Here is a 26,039-nt window from a genome sequence, read left to right as displayed (position 1 = left end):
CAAAAATAGCTACAAAAAAAGGGGAAATAAAAAAAAGAACAAAGGCAGAAAATGAACTACAGAAATGTCAAATTTAATAATAATGAATATAAATCATAAGAAATGTTTGTATATTTTTAATGTAACATAATTCTAATATATATATTAATTTTATATATAGTTTTCTTGAGATTTTTCCACTGTTATTGGATTATTTCCTAATGATTTTTCTCTCTTTTCTTTTTAAGATATTTTTCATTTTCAACTTTTACTTCTTTTTAATTGAAATTTGCAGGACATTTTATGTCAAGTTGAATGAAATCAAAACCAATTAGCTGAAGGCTCAAAGGTTTAAATACTTGTGAACGGCGTCTGAACGCAGCACAAGAAAACTGATGTCGATCCAGGTTTCAAAGCGTTAAAAGTTCAGCATGCTCTCCTTTCAAAGTTGCTCCAATTAGGCCTTTGTAAATTAGATCCCTTGAAACTGTGTCAGACTGTAAAATTCATGGGTCAGTCAAATATCTCTTATGTAGGGCAGAATTTAAGACTTATTTCAGACGTCTCAGATATCTGTTACAAAGTGTGACAGTAAAACAAGGTTCAAGTTTCCTTAAATTTCACAACATACTATCAAGATAAAACCCTCGTTATTCAAATCTTAACTGTTTCAATAGCGCTCTCTATAGATCTCATGACAAAAAAAACCCAAACCATGGCTCTTTGTATTTAAGGGACTGGATCCTCCTTTGTGTGTGTTTATTTTCTGAGGATTTTGTTCATTCAATGTTTAGAAAGCACCAAACAAATCTGGTGCTGCAGCGCTCTCTGCTGTACATCATGTTTGTCAGAGGGGTTTCAGTGTTAAAGAGTAGCTTCAAATTTTGTTTTAAGATAATTTTGATAGATTAGTTTAGTTTTAGATAGATGTAGAGATAAAAAACATTATTTGAATGTTTTGGTGGATTGTAACTTGGGTTGGAGCGGTATAACAGTTTAAAAATGTTAAACTGTGGTATGGAAATTGTTATCATACAGTGTACATTTCCTTATCTGGAGAATTTGAGAAAAAGTTTCAAAAACTGGAATGAAAATCCCACCTATTATTTTACCCCCACTTTTTAAAAATAATTTGCTATATCTCCTAATTTCTTGCAATTTGTGGAACATTTCTTTCTAGGTCACTCATTGCCTTTTTAACCATCTTTTTAAAGAAAATGCACCAATGTGTTCAGCATTTAAAGGTTGAAATTGGACGAGGCAGAAGGAAGCTTCAAAAGGGTTAAATTATTTGCTCAACCCCCCCAAAAAACATTGTTTCATTCCTTTTAAGGTCATTGTAACTGATATTAAAAGAATTGCTCAATACTGTATATCACGATATTGTGAAACTGTGATATTTTTTAAAACAGCAATCACACATACAGTGAAAATCTTATACCATTACAACCCTAATTTTAACAGTTAAAAAAATGGATTTCTAAACAGAGAATAATCTTGTTCCTCATTATGCAGCACTTATTCCCATCAGACAAAAACACACTGCCTGGAGAACCAGCCCATTATCAATCCCAGCTCGTTAAATAAAGCTGCTTGGTCAGTGGTTTTGGCGTCAGATACTGGTGTTAAGAGGCACCTTTCGCCACAGAACAACACGCCACCGAAAAGTGTCAGTTTTAACGCTACCTGATGGCGTCAGTTTAAAATGCTGCTGGTAACAATGTTATATAAGCAGCAGGAAAGTACCTATAGAGGTGAAGAGGTGGATGGGTCCAAGAAAGCCCGCCGCTGGCTTCCCATATCAGTGCTCTGCCTTTCAGATCAGCCTTTCAAAATCTACAGAAACCACAAGCATCCAGAAAAATGATTGTAACATTTTCAAATGACAAAATGTTTGCGGCTTTCCGTAATAACTACATTTTTGTCCCTTTACATTAAAACAACTTAACCATCTCATTTATCAAGATAACAAATGTTGCTTACTCTCTCCTGATGCTTCTTTCTCTCTATGAAGACTATGAAGTACGGAAGACCTTTGTCCTGTGAAAAGACAAAAAAGCAAGAGCTTTTCTCAATCTACAGGGTTCCCACGGTCATGGAAAACCTGGAAAAGTCATGGAATTTCACAATCACCTTTTCACGGCCTCATTAGTAAAAATTATCCTTTGGAAAAAGTAATGTAATTTTGTTGTGTGTAATGAAAATGTTACTCTTGCATGATTAACCTTCCACGTAATGCAGCGTGACGGCAAATTTATTTTTTAATATATGTTAATGTGTGACATTTTGTTTACCATCACATATGTTTCTCCATTTGTGTGCAAACTAGCTGAAATTATGCTGAAATTATGTGTCTTATATTGTTCTCTACAGAACTGTTTGTTATCTGGAGATGAGATAATGAAGTTGTAATCACAAGATGATTTGGTATCTTAAAAGAATAATATATATACAGTGGATTACGATAATAATAAGCCTAAAAACATTATTAAAGCAGCATTTTGCTTCCATACAAAGTACCATGTTGGCTCGGTAAACTCTTGTCCATGTTATCATTAATTAACCTTTTTGTAAAGGCTGTTGTTTCAGCTCACTTTCTACTTTCCGACATTATTTTGAATTAATAGAAACAGTATTATATATCAAACTCTTGAAAACTTTCAGAATGACATAAACAAATACTTAAAGTTTAGCCGTTTCAGTGTACTGAGTTTACAAACTGCAGGGATCCAGTGAAATCATATATCTGTAATTTCAGACATCTTTTTTACTTCTTTTTTTTGAGAGATGTGCCCTTTACGTCTACAAACATCAACTTGATTACAGTAGGGTTCTATTTACTGTTTGGAGGGAACATGCTCTGCAGTCAGGACAACATGCCAGCTACACAGAGGATGAACATGATGCAACCGATCCTGCCATGTCACATTTTTAATGCTTTAATCCCTAAAACCACAGGAAGGAACTTCAACCGCCATGAACCGATCGGATGACTTCACCACCATCTGTACCTTTGCTTGACTTCAACGCTTATAAATGCAAAAAAAAAAAAGCTCTTTTAGGTCGATCAAACTAAATAAAAATCTTCTCAGTCCTATTGTTCACGCTGGCCAAAAAACTGCTCAAAAGGTTCTCACAGCATTGTTTTTTTATGCTCATCTCAACAACAAATCTCAAGTAGTATTTTGCTATTTCACTACACTATCTGACAGTCACAGCTATATCCTCTAACTCTCTAAGTGCTAACTGTTAACAACAGAAGCAGCATTTCCTTCTCCCGCAGTGTCGCTTCGATCTGATCCCACCACCATCAGCTCCACTTATGACGGCGAGGGTCAAATGAAATCCTAGAGCTATGCTACAGAAAAGCTGGCCTTGCTCAAATCGACTTTCAAATAGCAAAATAGTTTAGGAATGTGAAGCACCAGTTTTCAAAACTAGCAGCCAGATAATCGTCTCAACGCAAACCCACCGCCTAACTAATGCCGCCTGTCTACACAATCAGGTGATTTAGAAAATTGGACCTCCGTATCTACACCTCATTAGAAGAGAATCAAGAATGCTTGGTACAAAATATCGATGAAGTGGAGTGCGGAGGTTGATCATCTATCAGCATGCAATAAGCTAAATGGTGAGAGGATTTATACACGGCCCAAAGTATGGGTCAGCAGAACTTCAGCAGTCTGTGTGCTCCGACCTGGTGCCACGTCCCAGGCACTTCACAGCCCATACACCGTCGCCATCTGACCACTATCCATAATGAGCCTGCTGACACAGCCAACAAGCACGATCTGCGCTGCACGTCTGCTGAGCTTTGTGTTAGTACAATCCCAAAAGGTCCCGGCAACATAAATTAAAGGAATTTTCATTAATGTTGGCGTCCTGAACCTCTCCAATAGTGTTGATTGACGGGGGTTGCCCTGGCAGCTTGATTACAGACAAACACCTGATTTTGTTGGACTTTTAAAGAGAAAAATCGCCAGGTAGACAAAACAAATTAACGTAAACTGAAACCAAAAGGTACAATTTGGGACCGCCTTGGCTCTGTCGCAGCGTTTGTTTTGGAATCTGGGCCGTTTGAGCCCCGGTGATGACAGGAGCGGGCTCAGAGCCGGTGCCGGGAGTCATGGCTGTAGCTGCCCGGTGAGCTGCGATTGCGATGTGGCTTGTATGCATCCTGATAGGGGTCCTGGTAGTCCTGGTAGGGGTCCTGCTGCTGCGAACCAGAAGACATGCGGTTGCGTCCCTTGTGCGCCCGCTCGTTGTGGTAGTTTTCGTCTGATGTCATCAGGTTGCGCCGCTCGTTCGGAGTGGAGTGGTCTCCCGTGTGGTTGCTCTGTCGCATTCTTTGGCTCTGCTGATCACATGAACATGCCGAGGACACAGGAATAGTAGTTAGATCTTTATTCAAACATATCAAATAAAAAAAGGGAACAAATAACAATTTTTAGCACTTTGTAGACAATAGTTGATGGTCTACAGTGTCAAATGTTTTCCCAAGGTCTAGAAATACTCCTCCGGCGTATTCTTTATTTTCTATTGCTGTTGTTATTTCTGCAACACATTTCATGAGTGCAAACAAGGTCATCCTATCAGCTCTAAACCCATAGTGTTGTTCATAAATAACATTATGTTTAGTGAGGAATTCATTTAGTCTTCAATATAATATTTTTCCTACTATTAAAATGAATTATCCCCATCATTTCCTCACAGCTCTACAGAGAAACATCAAATGAAAACAACAGCTAAAACCCTGGGACGAGTGGATGTGTACCTGCAGTCCAGAGATGCTGGTGGGGTAGGGGGTGAGGGTGGTGGGACCCAGGTTGCGTCCCAGCAGGGGGTTCAAGGGCGTCGCCATCGAGGTATGGGTTGCTTTCCAGTAGGCCTCGAGGTATTCGGCAAGATGCTCGCAGGCGTCCTCCAGCTGGTTCTCGTCCAGGATGATGTCAAACATTTCCTGTTAGCAGCAGATGGTCAGAGGGAGGAAGGCAAATATGAAGCTACAGATGAAAACAAGATGAAACATAAATGGTCTCCACACTGACACTGTAAATGTCAGCTCCTGCAGAATACTGGTGCTTTACATTATTACACAGTGTAAACACATAATGTGAATACAGAGAAAATAAAAACACAAGATTAAGGAGCTGACTGGTTGGACTGGATGCCAGACACCTGCTGGTTGAAACCATGTGAACTTGTTATGGTTTACAATGTGATTGGCAGATTTATGAATCCAAAAATATATTTGCAAAATAGCTACTTCCATTTTGTAACATAAAAACTGTCTTGCAATCTCATTTGAGCTTATTTGTCTCTGAGTGCAGAAACATTTGTGCACCAATTACTTAATTTTTTTAATTAAGAAAACAGTAAAAGTAGGAAGCCAAAAGCCATTATTAGCCAGTTTATGAGGAAGGCCACTTACTGGAGGACACTGGGCCAATTTGTCAGCTGCCACAAGCTGGACATTCAGGTGTTTGCTCTGGGACTTCCCTCTGGACTTGACTAGCCTCTGCAGAACCTGGACGACAAGATGGGAAAGCACACGATGCTCCAGTTACACTGAACCAAAATGATCACAGCTTTGGGTACACTCGTTTCAGGTCACCCAGTACTCTCCTCATCATACGATGAGTGCAAAAAGGAAGGGATCCTAGTTCATGATGAGCCACGGGAGACATTTTTTCCAAGCGACACATAAAACAACTGTGGATGTGACTGTGTGCAGAGATTTATTGGTGCTAGTGTTACATTTGTCAGTTTACATGTAGATGCAGAAACAAGGAACCTTTTTCATGTCTGTTATCTCTTTATCCAGTCTATCTTTATCTTTTTTGGGCTGTAGGTGTGAAATAAAGTGAAGTGACTGATGTCAATCATTTCCTCCATACTTTAGTGTAACTCATTTGTGCCTGAAACTACAATTTAGAATTTATTTATTCTTTGATGTAATATCAGTCTGAGCATGCCTAACAAAAATTTGAAGAAATGTTCAAAATCAGTCAAACAATTTGTTTTCTTATCATACCATATTCAGTCTTTGGGCATATATTTTTCATATATTTTTCAATTATTATTTTTCTCCTCAATGAATCACATTTTTGCAGGTCTCAACATGCCACATTATGGAATATATTTCTAAGATCCTGTCCTTTGTCTGGAGACTGGGCGGGTGTCCTGGTCAGCTGCAGCAAAACGAGCATTTTGCATGCTAGGAGAGGAGTGACGTAAAACAAGTGTGAGTCACCTGACCAGGATGTGGCTGTATTTAAACGAGTGCATCATTTCTATCAAACTTAAAAGACACTTCTTCACTGACTTGCGGCCATTTTTGAGAAGTCCTTTAGTGTGAGCACGAGAGATTATTCAGTCTCCACACCCAGGAAAACTAGTCTAGTCATTGCTGTCCCAGTGCAGAGGAGGAAGTGCAGCAGACGTACTCTTCCATGCAGAGGTGCCATAGAGCAGATCTGAAGCCTTGACTGACTCCACACATTTAATTAAAAAGCCTTGCGCGTTAGTCAGTGGTTTTAAAGGACAGTATTTCATGCTGGTTTTTTGGGAACATTGTGCTTGTGCTGCTACACCAGTGGAGGGTGAATATCAACCTAAAGAGATCATTACCTTTAACACGTCTAGGTGTTCTTGTTGTTTGTCTCCACCAACTGTAGAATAGTAGCTTTGGAGATTTTATCAAATGCTTCATTTTCTTGTGTTTTGATTGTCCAGGCTCGACATTCACATTAGCCAATATAACCCACTGAATAAAAAAGGGTTTGTTAGCAGATAAAAACTAAATAAAATCAGCTGTTCATTTTGTATTTGTGATCAGAAATCAGTTTCAGGTAAACCTGCTGTGGAGCTTGTCACAGACAGTTAAACTTTGTCCCTCCAACACTCGGTACCTTTGGCGAGGAGACTTTAACATGAACAATTATGGGGGCCAGCGAGGTCTTCAGGAGCTGGGCTGGGTGGTTGATGGTGTCAGCGTCCAGCACCACCAGCTGCAGGGAGCGGGCCAACTCAAAGATCCTCTCAATCTCACTTTGCACCTCAGCTGACGAGACAAGATTCAATTCAAATACAAAATACAAAGTTAGATATTTGCACAGTTCAATATAATTGATGGATAACATTACCCGTGGAAATATTTCAGATCTTTTAGAAGTTCTCTCAACTTCACGGTTTGACTGAATTTGGTTCTTTCTTTTGTTTCTATAATCATTATTAATCATTTTCTAGCTCCAGTAACATTTTTCAGTGTCTACATTTGTGCAAAATGTGAAAAAGTCATATTTTTCCATTTAAATCACACTTAATAAAGTGAGCTCACAGAGAGTTTTTCTTACCTAAGCTGGAGCGAGTATTGGATCTTTCAATGATGGCCCTCTTACTGGGGTTGTTGAGAACAGACCTCTTGGCTAACGATATATCTGCCGTGACTCGTGTGATAGATATCCTGTAAAAATGTGGAGAAACAATACAGTGTTGTTAAATATTAAAATTGATTCACAAAGATGAATTAGCTAGATTCTCAGTGGTGTGCACACAAAATGTATTTTGTCCACGATTTGAACAAAATAAAGGTTTTAAGTAGTCTGCCAGGATGAGTATTTCCTGGGGCTTGGCCAGTATTTTGTTCAACATTTCTTGAAGTTTTGCTGTATAATAAAATGGCTTTCCCAATTACTTACCTTAATTTTGCCAATTTGTTACAAACACAATCAAAAGAGGGCTTAATTAATTGTCACATTTGTCTTACCTGCCATCAAATCTGTGCTTAAGGAAGTCGAACAGTGCCTTCTGCATCATGTCTGTAACCTGCGTAGAAAAAAAGAGGAGTTGGAAAAGTGCATAACAAATTACTGTTTTGAATTGGTCTGTTATTTCTGTGGTCCGAAAACCCTGGAAACGAGTTAGCATTTTAGCACCTCCAGTTGCCTCATCTCAAAGTCAATGGGTTTTTTGACTGTATTTTTGGTCAGAAGCCTTAAATAAGGTCTGTTGTTAACAAAAGCTGAAGAGACTTTCACATTTTGTTCTACGATATAAAATAGTGTCATTTTCTTCTGGTTTACAGTTAAACTGATATGCTAGACTAAGACGTATGAATGCAAGAGGTGGGGATGGTGGAATAAGTGTTTTTGTGTGTCCACAGTGTGCAGCACCCTGCCCTGTGCATGCTGGGATAGGCTTGAGCCCCTTAATGAATGTAAATATGAATATACCTCTGTCCGTTAGACAAACCCAGGAAAACCCCACAGATGGCATTTCCTTTTATTGTTAAAAAAACATTTGATGCCTTATCTGAGAAAACAGATCAACCCAAATACTGGAACTGGCATGTGACCACTAAATGTACATAACCTAACGCAGGTTTTTTGGGTTTTTTTTGCTAGCAGCTTAGAGGGCATTTCACAGATAAACCCATCTGCATCAGTTTATCTAAACTTCCTCCAACGAGTATTAATAGCTTTTGAAATTCCCTGTCGTCTGTGACAATTATAGTGCTGGATGTTGTTTTTAATATTTTGTGTATTCCTCGTTCACAGCGCATTTATAATCAACAGAGGAAGCAATGAGACGGTTACAAGCCCAAATCTGCCAATTACACAACATATTTTCTTCTGACCTCTTTGTCTCCTCGTTAGTCTGGCTGCAATCTGGATGTTACGTGGGCGCTGACACACTCACAATTAACTGCGCCAACAGGGAGCTATTTTGGGGGACTCAGGAAAAGACAAACAGGACTCATCTCCTTTCAGTAATCTTGTCCTTTTTGCACTGGTAAACATGAAATAATCTCCTAATTCAGTGGTGCTGAATCAGTGTATTTATAGTCTTTGAACAAAAAAAAAAAATGATGATAGATGTAAAAGGACGTTTTTGAGTGTCAGCTCACCTCATAACCCTTAAGTGAGGGTCCCACCAGCACTACAGGCCTCATGGAGGGAACCACGTCATACGGGGGGATGTGCTCTGTCTGTTAACGCAAACACATTTTAATCAGCAGCAGTAGATTCATCACAAACAAGGACATGGACCAAAAATAACCAAAATATTCAGAGCAGACAGCTGTAATGGACTGCTGAGTCAGCTGACCTTGAGTTACGTTCAGATGGTTTTCTGCCATGTTGAGGTGAGTAGTAAATGATAATGTATCTTGTCAAAATGTAATAAAAGCAAAATAGCAGAAATAAATTGATCCAATTAATTTCTGCAAATGTCTTTGCCTGATAATATAGCCTATTATTTTATGTGACCTTATTAAAAGATTTTTTTTATATTTAAAGAGGTATGCTATTACTTTTTGACAGATGAATACATTTTTTATCATTTACTACATGATGGATGGATATGACGTCTCCTCTGATAGAAAATAGTCACAAAACTACAGTTTTACCAACTACCACAATACCAGACCAAGTATCACAATAAGAAGCAACACAACACCATTCTGGAGACCGGCTATGGATACCGGAAAGAACCTAAATATCAAATTGTGAAATTTAATCATGACTTAGTATTCAATATTGAAATTTTAAAATAATAATGTTAAATCCTGCTAAACTTATATGATTGATATATTTTACTTATTCTGTGTTAATGTCGTCATTTTTTTTCACAGTATGTATTTATGTGATTTTAAAATCAAAAGTATTTTTTTTAATCTAATATTTAAGGTGTAAGCTTAGGGGTGCTCACACAGAAAAAGTGTTAGGTGTCCAGCAAAATCTCTTAATTTAGCTAAATTAGCTAATTAAAAAAGACTGCCAATGAATAAAACATAATGCATGCATTTCAAGACATGTTCGGGGCCACACAATATATTTCGGAAGGCCGTTTTAGGCAGCACTTTAAGCAAATAAGCTTAATAAGCGAAATAGTTTGACATTTTGGGAAAAGCCACTTATGCCGAGTTTAGCGACATAATTTCGAGCTATTATATAAATAAATACTGTATTTTTATTGTTCTCTACACTTGGACTGAATACCACCAAAAGCCCCATCTAACTTGATAATTACATGAAACAAATTGTAAAATAATTTCCCCCAAAACTGTCACAAAAAATCTGAAGTATCGTGTGCAAAGGAAGTTGCAGTTATAAACACTTGGCACTACAGTACTTTGGCGTCACAGGAATGGTGATGGCTTGGCGCTGTATACTTCAGTAGAGCTGAAGTATGACGGGCCCAAGGACGTGACATGAGCTTGCAACTTCCTGCCTGCGCTACTGCTTCCTGTCAATTCATGATGGCGGCAGCAACAAGAGTCTAGTGGATGGTGAATGAGTGGGTTTTACCGTCACCAACTTACCACTTTCTGTTTCTGCTTTCCTGCAGGGGGGGAGAGAAGACAGTGACAGTGTCATCAGTAGCTGCTGACAGAGGAGGTGTCACCATAATATCTCAGAAACATTCAAACATAAGAAACTTTTCATCAAATGAAACCTAACAGCCGGTATGATAAACATATATAAAAAGTGTTTCTATTGTCCTAAGGTTATATTCACAAAGTCACATGAGTGCAGTTCAGGGGGGGTTCATAGTCTTGTCGTTGGGTTCACACTGTGGTAAGCCCCAGTCTCAGAACGCCTGCAGTCCTCAACTGGAGGAAGAGGAGGATCATGGGAAAATGTACCAGCAACTCTACGCAGTGAACTTATGCTCTATGCAGAGACATGGGAAGGCTTTAGAGTCTTATTCTCTCTATGTTGTTGCGGTTCAGGAAGCTTGGCTCTAAGCTGGTAGCTGGCCATTAACAGCCCTCTCCCCCTGTCCGATGTCCTCACCTGTCGAGGATATGAGGGGTCGGATCGAGGCAGATACCTCATCCTCTACACTGGAAGAAGAGTTCCCTCCAGACTTACTGGAAAAGACAAGAGGGGATAAAGAAAGACACAAACATACCATGGTATTAATGTGGAAAATGTAAAAAATAAAAATTAATTAAAATGCCAAGGCTTAAACTGATACTGCAGAGGAAATGTGCAAAAGGTGACGAGAAAAATATTGTTTCAAGACACTTTTTGTGTTGCAGCGTCAAAGTGTCCCAAGGATGATGTTTTTCTGCCGGCCAACCCAGAAACTAATGTCACCCTGGTTCCCTTGTCAAAAAGCAAATGTGATTTTTCCATTGGATTTTGGATTATTGCAGAGAAAACTAATGTTTTTTATACTTCCATGTTTTGTTTAGCAAGATGTTCTTCACAAATGTATACTTTTAGGATTTCTGAGGCTAGCCAGCTACAGCAGGTTCGGGTCACCACAGCTACCAGTTCTGCATGATGAAGTTCTGCATTTTTGAAAACCCATAAAAGCTTCAAAGTTTGCTGGATATTTGCTGAGATATTTAATGTTGTAGAACAAGTGTGAAAGTATCCTCAGCTTGTGCTAACTGCAGCCCTTTTTTAAGGCTTCTAATCAAAAACCCAGTCAAAACACCTATTGACTTTCAGACAAGGGAACCTGAGGTCCATCAATGCTAATGAATTTCCAGGTTTTAGGACTCATTACTGGGGTTCTATAGATCATAAAAAGATAACATTTTTGTTACAAATTGTCACAAAAATACACCATAATCATTTTTATGTTTTCAATGAAAATGTGAATAATTAAGTGAAAATTATTATTTCCTATAATATTGAAAATCATATCACAATTGAAAATATTTAAGCCCAGCTGTGTGTAACGTGAAATATTTGCATTTTGTGATTCCTATACAACCTAAAGCCTTACTAAAGTAAAATATCACTCTTGTAGACATGGGGTGGAGGCCGCAAATTTGAATAAAGCACTTGCAATCAACACTGAATACATAAGTAATAGGCAAAACTGTGTGGGGCTTGACTTTGAGGATAAATAGGGTCTTCTCAAACTATGCTGGCAGTATTGTCTGGAGTTTTTCTTCTTTCTTTAAAGGTAACGGGTAACACAAAAACAAAACTGGTGAAATAAAAAAAAGTATAAATGCAATGCAGAAAACAGCTGAAAATTAATTTGCAACAGTGTGGGTGAACATATAAAAAATGTTAAAAACAAAAGGGGAAAAAAGACAACAACACAAAAAAACAAAAAAAAAAAAAACCCACAAGAAAATCTGATATAAAAATGACCATGAGTAAATATTGTCTTGATTGTTTCACCCACTTCCTTTTGCATTTACTTGTTTAGAGTTATCATTTAGTATTTTACTTTTTCAGCTGTAACTCCAAATTCGATCACAAGGGGCCCTTTCCATTATGATTGTATTAATATTTCAGACTTTGCATCATCTCAGGAAGGCAGACTTACTGTAGAGCTACTGTTTTTCAGTTACAGTGAAAATGTAGTCCTGATTAATGGGGTTCAAATGCCTCTCCTCGTCTGTGAGGCTTGGTGACAAAAAGCCACTGAAGCCAAGCTAGTAAGTGAAGCGCTGAAGCCCTCCAGTCTGGTAGGATTAGTGTTAAACTCAATAACAAGGCTTGAGGAAGAGCACGTGAGTTACTGTACAAACTCTGGATGACAGAACCTTCAACACACATTACACACACACACATACAGGGACACCGGGAGGCTGATAGCACCGACGCTAATTACAGCCATTGAAACTGTTACACTCGGCATGAGTAGAAGTGATGGAGTAAATAGTCATGAGCAGACCTGGGTCAAAGTAAAACTTTAAAAAAAAAATATATATATATATATATGTATATAGATATACACAGAAACTTAAACCTTGTTAGCTTTAAGCTTTCACTGAGGAGTTACTGAGCAGAATCTATGCTTTATCTGATAAAATAATTTTATTGTCTGTCTCAGTCAAACCAGGCCTGCTCAGGAGCTGCATGGACAGACACTGCATGAGAATAAAGCTTCCATAGAGTTTCTTCTGCATCAAAATGTGCAACAATGTAAGATGAATACAACTTGGGTGTAAGGCAAAAAGTGGAATTCTGTCAAATCAACAATTCTTATATCAAATTGAGGGATATATTTTTTAGAAATGGCAAGGTCAAGACTTCAGATTCACAAGTGCAGGGATTCAACTAACATTAATTATTCGATCTATCGCTTGTCTTTATAATGTTGGAAAACAGTGAAAATTTATTGAAACAATTAATCAGTTGTCAAGATAGAGATAAACTTTAATTCAAGTAATTAAAATCTCCAATTTTTCAAAAAATAGAAACAAGGACATAACCTCAGTGTGCCCAGTGGCCGCCTACAAAATCAACCAATAGTAAGAAAATTGCCTCATCCTGGTTCCCTCATCAAAAAGCGATTTTGACTATTATGAAATTTTGGATTATGGCAGAAAATAAGCTATGTGGCGAAAAAATGTGAAACTTAACACATTTGTTCAGCAAGAAAAAAACACTCTTATGAGTTTTGAAGCCTGAATCACCAGAAGTTAGTGAGTTACTGGTAACAATAGTTGCTATGGGTAAGTTTAAAACTATGATAACCATTTACTCTGCTTTTGAATGTAACTGTTTTTAATGGTGTTTGGCCTGTTGTTCGTTCTTTCTTTGTGTTTTCTGTCCTCTCGACATCATTGAAAATGAGGGCTTGCTCTCAATGGTTTCTTGAGGTTTAAATAAAGGGCAAATGAATGAAAATATTAAATGAACTACACCTTGGTTGCATGATTTCAACGTAGCCAACACGATGAGGCTGTGAATCCGTGTTCAGCGTGATGACGTTCTGTTGTCTAATTTAGACACTTGTGAGCCCTTTTAAAACACCTCCGACACCCACAGAGTCGCATGATGATTGAAAAACATAGTCATAAAAGACGGTAATGAGATGAAGTGGTGGTAAACCAAAATCAACCCATAAAGTTTCACCATGAAGATGATAATAAAGGCAATGAAAAGGATTCACTGGATGATATTTTTGACCAGCTGCAAAGGGTCCTAGAGAGTCAACTTCAGCCAGCAAGCTGTTCGGCTGTTTTTCAAGAGCTGCTTATAAGCAAGAAAAGTAAAAATGTGTCTTTTTTCCCACAGAAAAGAAAAACTAATTTTGCAGGGTTAATATGTTTCTTTCCTTCCACTGTTTTTTTAAAAAAATGGAAAATGTAAAAGCTCTTAAATAGTTTGGTAAACAGGTGTCTGTATACCATGTTACAAAATAGTATAAAAGAATAATGTACATTCAGTTACCTCGCATCATTTTTGTGTCAACATATACTATTGAGTGTGACCATATAATGCTTAGTGTATGAGACAGACGGTGAGACAAGTGTGTTTTTCTGTTACTTACCCTTGGACTCGTCCTCTCTTTTGCTCCTGCTGGAGCCGGATGTTCTCGAGCTTCAGAGGGCTGGGGATGAAGCCGATCTCACAGCCCTCTTTCACTAACCGACCGATCCACCAGTCATTGTTGAACTTCTGAACACCATAACGTGAAGAAAAGAGGAACACACACAAAAGAGAAATCTTTTAAATCCGTAAGTTCACAGATTTTTGTATTAGAAAACTTTCCCATAGCATCACATGCGCAAGGTTTCATATTAATAATAAAGCACGCGTGTACCTCTTTTATGTGGAGAAAATCCTTGGCGTCAAAGGAGATGGCCGTGGCTGGAACTGGAACATCCTCATCCAGTGCGCCACAATAGCTGACGTTGGTCCTTACAGCAAATGCTACAGGTTTAGTCTGTAGGACAGAAACACAAAATTAGGCGAAATTATAAGAGTCATTAAAGAGAATGTTTTTTTTTTTTTTTACAAAAAATCCTGCATACTAAATCTTTAAAAGACTGCAGAAACATTAACTCCATTATGGCCATTAGCAAGACAGTCTTATATGGGTGAAAAAAACATAGCCGCAGATGAATTTGGCTAAGTAGTGTCACAGGTTGGCCACCTTGGCTCTCTCCAGTTGAATGGCAGCCTGCTGCTCCCTCTCCTGGCGGCTCTGTCCCGGTCCTTGGCTCTGGCTTGGGCTCTGGCTCTGGACCTGGGCCTGCACCTCCCGCTCCTCCTCCAGAGAGACATCTGAGTCTGATGGTCTGCTAGTATATGAATCAGCTGAGCCCTGCAAACAGAGATCACACAACGGGTTACTGGAGTCGGGATAAAAACTCAACCCATGTAAAGGTTGTGTTTAGGACTCGACAGATCATCGGCCTGGATGATTACTGGGGCTAAGTTGCTGGGAACTTGCTGTATATGATGTTAAAAGTTTCAGTTTTGATTAAACATGTGCAACAAAATTTTGTGTTGGAGTTTGTTATATGCAAAATTCTAAATTTTACAGAAATATTTTTATTTTTATTGTAAATTCATATCAGTTCCCAATATTAGTTATCGGTGTCATTAACTACTAATAATCGGTGACAGCCCTGAAAAACCAACATCAGTCAACCCCTAGTTGTGGTCTCTCCTCAACCTTCTCAGCCAGTGGGGTGGGTAAAACTACTTAAAGTACGACAGGAAGAGGCCACAGAGCTATAAATGTGTGACCAAGGCTAATGCAGACAAACACCAGTACTCTGATCCTAAATGGGGTCGATTCAGTGAGACACTGTTTTAATATCAAGGACTTAAAGTCCGAAAAAGTGAGGACAGAATGACCTAAATTGTAAATGACAAAAGCACACAGGCTCTTCTGTTATAAAGGAAGCATGCACTGCAGCCTCATCCCACCACAGCCTAAAGACCAGCACTGAAAAGCACAATGAGGTCCACTTAAGAAAAAGCTTCTTTATGGGACAACTGACTGTCCTGAGTTTTGGGGTTTCACATCAACTTGCCTTGCCAAGTCGAGAGTGGAGGCTTGGCACTCTGAATGCAGAACAGGTGAAATGGATGATGTAGAAAAGAGACGACTGCCAGAAGCATCTCAGACAAAGTGGGATTTCCATTCCTGTGCTGTCAGCAGTTTGCATGACCACACACAGCAAATCTCACACTTCCAGACAATTCTGGATAGTGACGACTCCGAGCGCTGCTTCCAGAAAGAGGCGGACCCATTTCTGCATCTTTTAGAGCAGGATCTTTAATATTTCCTTTTACTTGTGCATCACTGCTCTGGTTAGTCACGCATATATGGAAGACCATCTCCACCAGTCAAAGAAAAAAAGGGACGATAAAACGTAAAACTATACATATGACAAGTTAACCATTTAAAACCTGGATTGACATACATTATCTTGTTCTGCATTCAGATGTCTTCCACAGGCACTGAACACCCTGAAACCAAAGAAAACTGAGCGGGAATTTAGTAAAAGGTGACCTAAAAAATGTCCATTAGTTAGGGGTGTTTATTTGATATTATCCAAAAACAGGGAAAAATGCCCAGAAAACTACATTTATATATCCTTGTTAGGTTTTTTATTTTAATTTTCTTGTAACTTTCAATTAATTTCTTGCAAATGTTGTTTGGCTTATTTTCAGATCATTTTCTTGGTTTCTGGTTTAAACAATTACATGTAAGACAAAATTATAACATTATAAGTCACAAATATCCTTCACCTTGTCAAAAATTTAAGACAGCAAGTCAAATATACAACAAAGTAAGTCACAATTATGCAGGTTTACTACAGCTTAAAGCAAGTGGCATTAAAAGGCCACTCAGAATTAAATTTGAGACAATAACATGAGTTTATAGAAGGAGTTGGGATTTTTTGGGGGGTTGGGAATTTGCTTTTTTTGTAGTTGTATTTCATGCCTAAGTTGTATTGTGTTGTATTGTTGCATGTGTGCTTTTTTCTTTTCATGGTAGAAATAAGTATGTTTTAAATGCCTTCTGCTAGACAAACCTGACACTGCATTGAGGTAAGTAGGTGCAGGTGTCTGACAGCTAGCTAAGATATTATGATAATCAAACAAAATGTACACACTGCGTAGAGATGTGTTTGAAATTTACCCTGGTCTGTTATGAATCCTTTTATTCCCAGGACTTTATTCATACAGACATTATTTGTTTTGGAAATTAAAAAGGGGTTTTTACCAATGATTTGAGATTTTATACTGCAATTGTCAGAGGAGGAACAACCTAAAATCCTACTTTACATGTCTTTTCATTTTAAGGCCTTTAAAAAATTGATTTAAGTAATTTTATTAACAATTAAGGCCTTATTTTTAGAATAATTAATCCAATGACTTGGCACAGGAATAGCAGAAGGACAAAAATTTTAAAATAACATAGTTTCATCATTGAATTGTTACATATCTCTGTATTAACCCTACATTATTATGGACAACAATGGAGGCATGAGAGGCAAACACCATGGATATATCAAATGGTATTTTGAGTGTATTTTTTGTTTCGTTTCCTTGCTTGTCCCTTTTCTTGCCCACTGTCAGGGATTTTTTTTATCACTTTAGTGCTTTGAAACATGCTCGACTTGCAGTAGTTCATCCTGCAACACAGCGAGAATAACAGTAATGCAAGTTTTTTGGGTTTTTTTGCTGGGACGTGACTGGACCAAGTGCTTTCTTCTGCTGTGTTAATCTAAACAATCAGCCACTAATGATGATTCAATTAAGGAGGACCATTAGTCTCAAGACAATCAATCAAGCCCGTCATCACAGCTAAGCACTTTTCGTTTTTTTACAAGCAAGCAGCAGTAAGGTCTGACTTCAGCACACTGCTCGTCTGGATCCTGTGCATCCAATCACTGAGAGGCACGTTTGGGCAACTTGAATTGTTCCTCAATTTCAGGAAATACTTACTGGGTGCAATTTTCAAGAATGAACAGATTACAGATTCATCGCTATAATAGTTTAAAAGTCAAATGTTTCTGCTGGATTCTTCGTGATTTCTCCTGCTGATTTTATTAAAGGGGCTTTCCACCAATTTAATAATAGACTGATGTCTACTTGCCATGAGAGGTACAAGAGTCTGTGAAAACTTGTATTTCTGAAGAGAAGCTTTATCAAGTCCAAGCAAAATAATCTTTGATGATTTCGTAGTGATGATCAGAGTTATCTGTGCTTGAGAGATTTTTTTAACAAAAAGCCTAAGTAACAAACTGGGGATGTGGAGCTTAAAAGATGGGGGTATTTACCTGGCAGGGATGGTCTTATGGAAAAATGATTCTGATTCTGAATTGTTGAATTCAAGGAATTCAAGGTTTTTATGGTTTAAAGGCCCAGACACACCAAAGTGACATCAAAGACCTCGTGAAACAAAGGCCGACTGTTATGTTGCCAAATTGCACTCGAACATACCGCAAAGACTACAGCTGGTGGATTTTTACTGCTTCTAGGGCTGTTGTGTGAACTACCACAGACACAAAGAGTATAGAGGTGGACTGTGATCCTGTGATCTGCTTCTATACTTTATGAAAGACCCTTTTCGGTGCATGCCCACTGTATGTGACCGATTCACCTCAATTCTCGTCCACTCTGCACCACTGGTTGTATCCATCTACAATCCCCCACGCCCTTCTCAACCAGAGAAAGTTTCACTTTCACCTTGATGGCACTTTATATCATGCAATTTATGCCATACGAATTACATTGCTTCTGTTACTGCTCTTTTGTCCAATGTACCACCAGCAGGAATATTTTTCACCAGCTAAAGAGTTCAACGTCTAAAAAGCATAATCTTACCTAATATAACAACTTTGTTTCTATCTCACTCTCTCTCTCGACTTTGGTCCTTTGTTTGCTTTCCTCACTTCAGTTTCTTTTCTCATCCTTTAAGTTGAACTGCCAATAAGAGTGATTTCAGTTATCGAAGGGGTTCACCAACTTCAACACACATTCAACATGCCAAATCAGCCGGAAAAAAAAACTGACAAAGGCCGACGAGGGCTGACTAGTGCCAAAGACGCTGAAAACACCGCAAAGACTAAGATGACAGAAGCTCACCAAAGGCCGACGGTTGGCTTGGTGTGTCAGGGCCCTAACCCACACTAGGAACTAAAAGAGATGACATTTCGGCCTTTGCTGCTTCCAATGAGAACATTTTTTTTTAATCTGTCTCTCGCAAGTCCACCTATTTTATGGAAATACTTAATAATACTTATTTTACAGTCCCAAGTATAATTTCAAATACAACTGATTCCTGTTTGTGATACACAAGAACAAAAAGTGTGAACTCCAATCACCCTACAATAGTTAATGTTTCAATTCTGAAGATTATTTTGCCTCTTTTTTAATAAATCCTTCAATCCAACACTAACAAATCATCCTGAACCTCATTTCATGCATGCGTGTGGAAGCTCTGGGGTTGCACTGTAGCATCCGAGCTATTATCCAATGGAGTAGCTTCAGCATGTGACTCATCAACATCACAATCCACTTAATGGCATCACGATGCATGTTTTATGCGAGCCTCGGAAGAGCCTATACATCACACAGTCGTGGGGTCAGATAAAAAATACCCAGCTGCATTTTTGTAAAGTGATAAATGCATAAATGTGACACGTGAGAATTTAACATTTGAATGGGCCTTAGGGGATAAACGGGTGATTAACATGTTTCCATCTTTGTCTATGAATCACAGCTCGGTCCATCTCTTAGAGGTACAGAGTGTGATGAACGCTAAATGGCTCCTCCTGGCTCTGGTGGTCTCCTGACGTCCGTTCTTACAGCCACATATACAGCACATATATCACACGCACATACAGACACAGAGACATACACACAGAAGTGTGTGAATGTCACACGTCAGAAGCCATCTGCCTAATGTGCACCCCCCTTCACACACACCACCAACACCCACCCACCCAACCCCCTTCCAGCCAAGCATAGCCCACGATCACGCTACGCTGTACCGTTGGCTAACCCATCAAAGGCCTCTTGTGTGTGTGTGTGTGTGTGTGTGTGTGTGTGTGTGCACAGCTGAGCCACTTCCATCAATAAACACACAGCACGAGAGCGCAGAAGCACACACAAACACTCACCGCCTCCGAGTCTTCGAATCCATGCAGGTACAAATTGTCATACATGGAGGTTTGATATTCCAACGAGCGCCTCTAGAAGAATGAGGGGGAAAAAATAGAGTGGAGGCGAAGGAGGAAGGAGGGGGCACCACTGAGAAAAAAAAGGATGGATGGGGGGATGACGACAATCCCTTCTCTCCACGGCAGAGAAGAAGATTTTTTCAAAAAAATCTCCCCTCCCGTTGGATCACGCCTGGTCCTCTGGAGGCCCGTCGCTTGATGGATGCAGCTTCTCCCTGATCTCCCAGTGCTGCTGGCTGGCTCACATTATAGGACGGAGAGGCTCTCCCTGGAGGTAGCCCGATTCTGGCATTTCATTTCATCAGGCTTCCACACACACACACACCCACACTGACACACACAGATGCATATACACAACGAGCAGCAGAGGTGGCGGCAGCAGCAGCAGCGGCAGCAGCAGAGCAGTGGATCCTTCCTCAATATCCAAGCCTGATGACAGAGCCAATGTGCAAGGAGCTGATTGGCTGGCTGGCCGTCCACTCAGCTTGGATAAGCGCTCTCCTTGATTTTTTTTTCTCCTTTAGTGCAGGGAGGTAGCGGGGATCGGGGGAGGGAGATGGAGGAGTAAAAGGGGGAGAAGCATCCTCCATTTCCCCGTTAAAGCTCATCCTCACACTGCTTATTTATTCTCCAGAGAGAGAGCAGAAAAATATTCAATCTGAGTCTGATAGCAAAAGGAGGTCTAACAAATATGTACACTGAATCCATGTGCTTAAAAAAATACAATTTATTTCTACCTAAAAATGAAATCATGTGATATTTATTCTTATCCTTTTTATTTATTTTATTTGCCTGTTTATTTTTTTCTTTGTCTAGCTTTTAATTAACTATTTTATTTTTATCATTATTTGTATCATTATTATTATTGTCATCATTATTAGTTGGAGTAGTAGTAGTAGTAGTAGTAGTAGTAGTAGTATTAGTATAGATTTTAAGTTTTAATTCTTGTTTTGCCTTTTTAATCTACTTTATCACCATCATCATCATTATCAACAGTCTTCTTATTATTATTATCATTATTATAGCGTTTACATTTTTATTCTTGTTTAGCTTTTTTTAATGTATAGATTTAATTAACTACTTTCTTCTTCTTATAATTATTATTATCATTATATCTTCTACATTTTAATTCTTTTTTGCCTTCTGAATTTAATTAATCTGGTTCTTTAATCTAGTTTTTATTTAAAAGTTTTACTACTATTATTGTTATACCAGCTTTTAAATCTATTTTATTAAATTTTCATACTCCTGACTGTCTCGTGTGATTGGTCTCAAATTGTTAAACTGTTCTGGTCTTTTATGTTGTTACTTACAGTCTTCCTTCTGTCTTCCTATCGGCTTGTCAGTCATCTGTGAAGCACTTTTAACTGCACTAACCTGGAAAGTGCTATCCAGATAAAGTTTGATTGATTCATAGAGAATTTCTATACAACTAAAGTAAATATTTAAAAAAACAGGCATAGCATGCCTTGATTCAAAATAAGTACACATGTACATGTACTACTTTCAGAAATTCTGCAACCAAATCATTTTTAAATTTAGCACTAAATGAAGACAAAGTAGTCATAAAAGTAGACATAAAAGTAGACAAACAAACAAAAAACAGCATCCTTCAAGAAGGTTTGCCAGAGAGCTAACACTCACCTACTGTGGACAAATATTTATCAAAAACTGCCTGAAATGACCATTAAAACCTGCAAATATATTAACTATATTATGTTAAAATAAAGTTATATTAAACAGCTAAAATGTGCACACTCTAACAGCACCTTGCACTTTGCTGAAGAGACAGACAGACAAAAAAAGACACAAATGTGTGGATTAAAATACTGCAATTTATGACGTTAATGGGTCAAAAAATTATTTCATTTCTGACCCCTATCTGTGCCGACACGAAGTTTGTTTCATTATTTATTATAAAAGGAAATAATAAAAGCTCTATCTGTGAGCTTTCCAGTGAGGAGTTTAAAGGTGAGGTGTCTAAACTGTCACACTTAAAACAGAGAAATGACTTGGCAATAAATGTGTGTCTTTGGTTTTGTATTTGAAAAATATATAATATGTTTTTTTTCTCCACTGATATAAAGTGCTAAGTGAATGCTTCGTATGAGACAGATCTTTTGACTCGCAGTCTTCCTCTTTTACTTGCACATTGCTATCTGCTATCGCCCACTGACAGCAAAATACCGTCCTCTACAGGCGACAGCGATGTGCATCACGCCGTCCCTGTGCACGAGTCACACACAACGTAGAGAACACACACGACTCTGACACATGCTCATCCAAACAGTGACGCACAGTGCTAGAAGTAGCCACAAAATCCACTGGGTGCCTTTGTCCAAAAACAATGTGCACTAAACGTTAACTAAAAGTGACTTTAAGGGGGTTGATATATTTTTTAAAGCAAACTCAAGACCTACCTTTTTTAGTTTTAATTAAACTTAAGTTTTAATTGGACTTTATTTATCTATCGACTATTTTTTTAAATATATTTTAGTCTGTTCCACAGTTTTGCTGCTCTCCACATCATTTTATTTTAACATATTTATGATATTACTTTGTGCTGTTGCCCTTTCATTTACCTATTATGTACAGTTTGAGAATTTCATTTATTGATTTATATTATTGCTGTTGTCATTTATTTATCTATTTATTTCTTTACTTATTTATTTTTATCCCTCTATCTATAGGTTTTATCCTGCCTCTTTTTTTCTTTTTTTCAGGTGGGGGTTGGTTTTATTGTATGAAGCACTCAGTGTTACAGTTCATATGTATGAAAAGTGCTATACAGATAAAGCCTGAATTATTGAGTCTATAACCTTTCTATAGTAACATGGCCTGAACATTATATTCTTATGATTATCACTTACGTTTTTAAGCAGGTCATACATTCTTCTCAATGAGGCTACCAGCCAAACTGTGGAAACACTTTCGGGACTTACTGTGGCATTAAAGACAAGTCATTAATTATGTTTTTCTCGTGGATTTAAGAACCTCTGCAGAAAACCAAGTGATACAATATGCAATATTAAGATACAGTATGTAATACCTCTGAAGCCACTGATGTGCAGAAAAACACAAAAATATATGCATAAAAATTCCCCAGAATGCACCAGAAAGTATTTGACGCTTAAAATTTCCCAGGGGAGGACCCCAAACACCCCCATTTCATGTATTCCACCTGATGTTGAAACAAAACCTTTGCCCTTGGGTGTCAGTACCTGTCTGAGGATGAAACTGGTGGAGGTGGTGCTGCCATCAGACCTCTTGAGTCGGCTCCTCCTGGAATAAGTCCCTCGATTCACCTGCATGCAAAAAAAACAAGATCTCAACCAGCACAAAGACTTTTATCTACGTGTTTATGAAGTTTTGTTGTCACACGACACATGTAACATGACCATGTGTCGGTTATACTGCATGTTTTTACATTAAATATTTGCTTTGCTGACTTACTTTTCTCCACGCCGCCTGACTTTCTCTTTCTCTTCTAAATAGTCCAAAAATGAAGTCCAAATTTAACCAGCAGAGTTCATCTCCAGGGAGCTAAATTAATTATCTGCCAGTGATTTGCCCCATTTCTGCTCAAGTCTCCAGAGTTAATGACAATGTCACTGTTAAAAAGTCCGAACCTACTTCCCTGAATTTATAAAACAGGGCCATTAATCTGGGTTACCATCTCTCTCCCGTCTCTCTCAATTCAAGCCAACAGCCAAAAGCCAAGAAGAGATATAAAGGATAAAGTTGGAGAAGTCTATGAATAACCTGCTATTAATATCAGCCTGTATCCTCCAATCATCCACGAAGCTGAAGAAACAAGAGTTATCTAGCAGGGGCTGATACATTCCCTCCTCTTTTTCGTCTCTGCACAAATATGCTACTTTTATGAGACACTCCATAGATGAAATAGCATTTAAGTCCTTAATGAAAATATTTGATTGATCTAGTATATTTTGGGATGAACTGTGCTCCATTTAACAACAGGTAATTAAAATAAAATGATTTTTTCCACACAACTGATATTGGTCAATCAAGGTGCTGTTTCTACATACACAATTTAAGTAAAACTATTTCAACTTAAAACATAGAAAAGTTAAATAAAACACACAGTTAAGAGAATGTATTGTTATTTCTTATGTTTGATTTAGATAGTATTGTTCCCTCAGTTAGAAAATATCCTTTAAAATAGAACGTATGATTCCACTTGATGTTTTAAAAGCCATATTTTAACCATCGTGTCCTAACAATCATTGAAAGACTCTTTGCTATAATAATATAATATATAATTTATTAAAAAAAGTAAAAGTGAGTCTCTGCTTCTCTGCTCTGCAATGCAAATTTTATACCAATTTAACAGTTATGACTTTTTTAAAATATTTACTATTTATAAAAGGTCCATGAACCAAGTCAAACTTGAGTTAACCGTTGTCAAGTTGTGTCATTGCTAGTAACTTTTTGCGTTAGATTTTGAAATTGAAATTTTTGACGTTGTAAGGAATACAAAATTTCTAAGGTAAAAGCCTATTACCTATGATGTTAATTTTTTTCATTTTAATGGGGAAATTCTTTATCCATAAACAAAGTTTTTTAGGTTCACACCTCTTGCAACAGATTTTTAGACTAATGAAAAAGCTTATTATGCAAAAAATGATATGAATATGAAATATTTTTCTTTGCTTGCTTTTGTTTCTATATGTTTTTAAAAGATTTTTAATCATTTATGTATTGATATTTTGATTACTTATTATTATTATTTATTTAGTTTTGTGCAGAATGAAAATTATTTGTGTACCCATGGATGTTTGTGTTCCTGTTTGCCTGACATATTTTGTACATATTTTTGTTAAACAGAGCTCTGAAAAAAACTTATTTGTGTTAACTCTTTAAAACTTGAGCAAATTTATGTGAATTCTTTAACAATATGTGGAGAAAGCAATGAGCAACTTAACAACTTAACAAAAAATTACAAGCAAATTACCTGAAAACCAGCACAAAAAAGTAAAAACGAAAAGAAAATGATTGAAAAATGTCTGAAAATTTTTATTTAAAACATATGTAAGTAATAATATAGAAATATGACTATACTAATAATAAATATTGTTTTCTGGACAATTTTCATCTTTTTTTATTTCCCCTTTTTAAAAACTCATTTTCTTATCACCTCTTAGTTATTTGTGGGACATCTCTTGGAGGGTTGCTAATTGCATTTTCCTTGGAGTTTTGTTTTTGTTTTTTTTAATTTAATAATTTGTTAAGGACTTGAAGTCTTAACTCCTGGTGAAAGTCGTCTGAATGCAGCACAAGAAAAGTGATGATGATGATGATCCAGATTTCATATGGTTAAAAATGTCTATAAAAGTTAAAGGTTTCTATGTAAAACTCTTGGTTTAAAAAAAAGAGTGTAAAATACATTGGATAAAGTGTTCTTTTAAGGTTTTTAAATATTTTCTTGTGTGATTTAGCTGTCAGAAAGCAGAGCAACAGTCATAGTTTTTAAATGTAGTTGGCAAAGACGCGTACCTGAAAGATGGGCGCTTGGATGCCCTCGCCGATCTTGTTCCGTATGTAGATGTGTCGGGACATTTCGGCCAGGACATCGGTCCACAGGGCTGGCTGCTCCGGTCCAGTCCAGCGGAGGGGCGGCGGGTTCCGGGCTGCGTGCTCCAGCTTCACGAGCCGCTGCTTTCTCAGCCGTCCTCCTCACGAGACAGGTGTCCGCTCGTGTCTGCCGGCGCGCGCTGGGAGGCTGGTCGTGCACACACTGCTGCCGCTCGAGCCACTCAAAACCAGATGCGCCTGAGTGATGGACGGAACTATTTTAGAAACCAGAAGGGGAGGGAACCTTAAATTAGCCCGAGGAGCAGGAAAACTGTCTTAAAGAGGCACAGGGTGCTATTTTAGACACAAAGAGGAACTATTTTAGGCTGCAACCAGCAAACACAGAGAAATGAATGATGCACATTTAAGTTACAATTTATTGTAAGATTACAAGCGTTATTACCTTTACTATGGTACAATGGTACAATTCAGTCTAACACGTATGTCTTAGTACAATGGTGGTAATATGTGGAGCCAATTAACTAACTAATTACAACTAATTAGTTAGTAAAAAAAATAATAATAATATTTGTTTGTTTGCATTGCCGTC

The 26,039-nt window shown here is 37.9% G+C and overlaps 1 protein-coding gene across 5 annotated transcripts; it reads right to left on the bottom strand.

Annotated features, from left to right (window-relative positions):
- Nucleotides 1–2,081: 2,081 nt before the first annotated feature.
- On the bottom strand, nt 2,082–25,552 carry LOC121962819 (voltage-dependent L-type calcium channel subunit beta-4-like). 5 transcript variants are annotated; one of them, XM_042513124.1, is made up of 14 exons: nt 25,412–25,552; nt 23,116–23,199; nt 14,842–15,012; nt 14,509–14,631; nt 14,236–14,363; nt 10,779–10,855; nt 10,304–10,323; nt 8,888–8,968; nt 7,748–7,806; nt 7,335–7,444; nt 6,891–7,042; nt 5,411–5,506; nt 4,754–4,939; nt 2,082–4,336 (listed from the first exon to the last, which is right to left on the bottom strand). In XM_042513124.1, exons 1-14 carry the CDS (start codon nt 25,472–25,474, stop codon nt 4,085–4,087), a joined length of 1,602 nt encoding a protein of 533 aa, XP_042369058.1. In that variant the 5' UTR covers nt 25,475–25,552; the 3' UTR covers nt 2,082–4,084. The 5 variants fall into 5 exon arrangements, with proteins under 5 accessions (XP_042369058.1, XP_042369059.1, XP_042369060.1 ...); XM_042513125.1 differs by having other exon boundaries at nt 2,082–4,333; XM_042513126.1 differs by lacking the exon at nt 10,779–10,855 and having other exon boundaries at nt 10,304–10,322.
- Between the last annotated feature and the right edge of the window lie 487 nt (nt 25,553–26,039).

This window comes from Plectropomus leopardus, chromosome 24, assembly GCF_008729295.1.
Source record: "Plectropomus leopardus isolate mb chromosome 24, YSFRI_Pleo_2.0, whole genome shotgun sequence".
Lineage (NCBI taxonomy): Eukaryota > Metazoa > Chordata > Actinopteri > Perciformes > Serranidae > Plectropomus > Plectropomus leopardus.
Note: the sequence above shows the minus strand (reverse complement) of the source record. Positions and strands in the feature narration are given on the sequence as shown.